The sequence below is a fragment of the Temnothorax curvispinosus genome, unplaced genomic scaffold, assembly GCF_003070985.1.
Source record: "Temnothorax curvispinosus isolate PA1 unplaced genomic scaffold, ASM307098v1 QBEX01001727.1, whole genome shotgun sequence".
Lineage (NCBI taxonomy): Eukaryota > Metazoa > Arthropoda > Insecta > Hymenoptera > Formicidae > Temnothorax > Temnothorax curvispinosus.
Window position 1 is genome coordinate 1 of NW_020211507.1, and position 4,146 is coordinate 4,146.

General features: G+C 43.1%; 1 protein-coding gene across 1 annotated transcript; it reads right to left on the reverse strand.

Annotated features, from left to right (window-relative positions):
- Positions 1-2,186: 2,186 nt before the first annotated feature.
- Positions 2,187-2,534, reverse strand: LOC112468011. The gene has a single exon (XM_025037004.1). The coding sequence runs from the start codon at positions 2,532-2,534 to the stop codon at positions 2,187-2,189; it is 348 nt and encodes a 115-aa protein (XP_024892772.1).
- Between the last annotated feature and the right edge of the window lie 1,612 nt (positions 2,535-4,146).

A 4,146-nucleotide genomic window follows, 5' to 3' on the forward strand; every position in this document is an offset into this window, starting at 1 on the left:
TCCATTTTATTGTAAAAAAGATATGCGAGTGATTATAGGTGATGCACCGAAGTGAACGACCATGCGCGCCTGCTCGAATGGGCAACCCGCCCGTACCGCTCTGTATCGTCTTGATACACCCTCGGTTATCTCGCGGACAGGGTAGAATTCGTTACGGTTTATGTCGGGAATTATTAATGTACGAAACTGATGAGAATTGCTGTGCAATTCGGCGACGGAATGAGTATCGCGCTCGTGGGGTGACACGGGACGCTTACTCGGATTCTGCTTGCTCGCCCTGGAACACGCCTACCTCCTTCCACATGTTATCTGCATTATACAAATATATTTTTCTTTGTTTGCTGTTAATCGGATGTGTTAATTGCGTTACGCTCCCTTTCTGCCACCAACTACGATTCCTCGATTAGACTCACGTCTGAGAGACTTTGCGTACTGAGATTTAGAGTATCGTGGTGCGAGAAATCGCACCTGGCGCCCATATCTTGAGAAATTGTTTGGTCGAGCTACCATCTGGGTTTCTGAAGGTTTGATCGCGAGTTTGAAAGATTTTTAAGAGATCAAGTAGTAAGAACAAGCGACAGCGCGCTCTTCCACGGCCAACGAGACCGTGAGAACATCGTCGTTGTCGTCATATACATATGAATGTATGTACATATAAATATATATATATGTGTGTAATGTATGTAGTAGTATAACACAACATATGTATGTATGTATGTATGTAACGTAATATAATGTAGTAGTATGAATGTATATATATATGTACGTATATGTATAATGGAAGGAATATTAATCAAGCATATTTTTATATTTTATATTATAAACATTTATTCAATAAAAAATTGTTTATACAATATTTTCATTTATTACTTTCCTAAACATTTTGTTCCTAAAGTACGGAATATCGTTCTGAGTAAATGTAATTTTTTTATTTGCACAGATATATTCGGCGAACATACAGAAGAATACCCCACAATCGCTACCGTTCATCTGTTGTGGAATGTTCTTGGCGGATTGAAATTCCCAATCACTCATATCATAAGATTGTTTCTTTTTATCAAGACTCTCATCTTGTAAATATAGTTTTAGCGTAGCCAGACATTGCGGATTATCATTGCTCAAACTGTCGTAATAAACAATCGTTTTATCGCGGAAATCTACTATTGACATACACCAGTGAACGTTCAGATGTATAGGGATAATAATAAGATCCTGCGCAAATATGTCCACCTTCCTGGTCCATCGCTTCAGAGACGAGTGACCGCTCGACAGAAGTTTCGGGTAAAAGAACGTGTTCATCGCGTGAACTTTCGGATACTTGTTCGAAGATGTACCTCTGGCGATCAGCAAATTCATATAAAAATTAATAACTTCGTCGTTGAGCCAAATTAAGCCGACCAGAGTGTGAAGATCTTTTTGCGTGAGCTTCAGCCCGAAACCTTCCACAACCACCGCCATACTGTGGAAACCCTTGGCAAAAAAAGTATGGTGTTATAAATACATGGTGTCACAAAAAGTATGCCACATCACATTTCAATAATTTCAAATAATAATAATTTGCACATTTACCAGGTGAATTGCCGCACAGATGATTCGCTGCACATAGATTGTTAACTGTTTCGATCCCAGCAAACAGATTTTAACTGTTTTGATTGCTGCACACAAATTTTAAAAATCTCAATCAATGCACAAATGTATCACCGAGGTGTTTAAGCTCTCAAATCATATTACTGTGGCTTGATGCATCCCTCGTTATATACCCTTTGCTTTCTCTGTCGCTCCAACTGAATCTTGAAAGATCATTTTTTTATCTGTTTTGCATTTCTTCCTTTGTCTCACGTACTGCGTCGCAAAAAAATAGTATGAAATAGATACGTCTACGCAATAACAGCCCCCTTCTTCAAGAAAAAAATGTGTTTATGGCACCACGATGAACACGAAACTCACAATAGTAGATAACGTATTATATTAGAAAGGACATTAATAAAGATATCGTATATTTATTTCAAACATTTTATATGTTGCATACGTCTTACATAATTTTAAACATTAAATATTTTGTATTTAATATTTTTTTACATAGTTTTTTTACATAGTTTTTTCATATGTTTTAAAAATACAATCTGCACGAATTAAATAACATTGTTCTTGTGTATCCAAGAGTTGTGTGATCCATCGAATCCCAGCTATTTCACGTAAACCTCGTCGCCCCTTCTGCCCGGTACTTTCTCCACGAGAAACACGTCAAGATAAGTCGCGCGATGCAACTCGTATTCGTAGAACGCTCCAGCGACGGATTTTCCACGATAGTTCTCGAGTAGATAGGTTACGGGATTGGTACGCTGCACTTTAACGATCTTAAACACCTCGGTTGGCCAATTCGGCGTGTAACCCTTCTCGAAAATTGTCTTATATTTGCTGACGCGTACCGAGTCGCCCGCTTTGAACTTTGCCGGGCCCACGATCTTTATCGCGCTGTACACCGTAGTCAAGAGTCTTTTGGCGATCGCGGGGGTAACGTGGACGGGTCGCATGCCGATCGTTCGATGCTTGCTCGCGTTGTAATCCGACACGAGTCACGGCAAGGCGTCGACCCACTTGTAATTTCCATTGAGCGTAAACATTTTCCACATATTGTTTTTTAACGTGCGATTGGATCGCTCGACGACCGATGCCTTCATCACCGAGTACGTGGAATAATAATTGATGTCGTGTTTTCTCACGAGACGTTGCACGTCGGTGTTGTAAAATTCCTTCCCCATGTCGGTTTGTAGATTACTAGGGCACCTCTCGCTATCTCAAATTATCTCAGCGATAGCGTCAGCTGTCTCGCTGCCACCTTTACTCTTGAGCGGCACGGCCCACGCGTACTTGCTCAACACATCGATGACGGTGAGTATGTAGTGGTAACCTCCGTTGAAACGCGAGTACGGGCGCATCTCGACGATATCAGCTTGCCATAGATCGTCGTACCCTCGCACTATGACGTGTCTGCGGGGAAAATTTCTTCTCGCCGGTGCGTGCAATTCGTCCGCCAACCGTCGCTTTTCGATATTTTTATCCACATCGGTCGATTTTAACGGTCTCATGTTTCGTTGTCGCCGTTTCTGCTTCTAGTGCATCGTTCGTAGCAGTTTCTGAACAGTTCATAACCGCTTCTGAACCATTCGTGAATCGTTCGACAGCCGTTCGACAATCGTTCCTTGTCGTGAATCGTTCCTTGTGAATCGTTCGTTGACGTTCGTCGTTGTCGACGTTCTTTAGCCGTTTTTAGCCTTTCCTGTCTCCGCGTAGTTCGCAGCTGTTTCTAAACCGCGCGTAATCGTTTCTGAGCCGTTTTTGAACCGTTCAACAACCGTCCGACAATCGTTCTTGAACCGTTAGACAGCCGTCCGACAACCATCTCGAGTTGTTCGTTGCTGTTCGTCGCCGTCGTTAATTAACCGTTGCCTCACTTCACTCGTCGCCTTTCGATAGTCGTTTCTGCTGAACCGTTTGTCCATTGTTGTTCGTTGTCGCGTCTGATTCAACGATATTCGCACGTCGAAGCTTGTTCACCGCAGCCTGTAACGCTCGCACGTCCTTCTCGAACGCAGTAAGCTTCTCGTCTGACTCTTTCCGTTGATCTGTCAAACGACCTGTTTAACGCACTGATCCACGTATAGTTTGTTAACCGCGTCATTGTCAGTCTCAGGTTGCGCTACGCGACGAATCTTTCGCGACCTTGCGTCAAAGTCCGTGGCGGTGCGACACAGAGCATTGTCGCGCACGAAATTTCTCACTAATCCGCTCCACTGATGGAACAAAATGGCATTCGTCGCGTCTTCGTTGTGCTCAAACAATCCAAATTTATTGATCGGCATTTCGACGCCGATTGAATGGATCGCTGTCGCGCCGTTTAATTTATAATAAGCTCACCCTCGCAAAGTTCCTCGATGATCGATGTGATCTCGTTGTCGTGGGCATTGTTGCCAGCTTGACGCGAAGCGTCGAGTAATCGCAGATGATCCACCAGCTCGTTGGGGTCATCCCAGTGCACGTAGTCGATCTTATTGTCGGTCAGCGTCATCGCGCGAAGCGCGAATAATTCCTTTTCGGATTTTTTCTTCTTGGATTCGATCAACATCAACGGTGTGATTACATATT

What these genes read in the sequence shown, in the direction of transcription:
- LOC112468011 (XM_025037004.1), bottom strand. Translation starts at nt 2,534, where the DNA reads ATGCGACCCGTCCACGTTACCCCCGCGATCGCCAAAAGACTCTTGACT.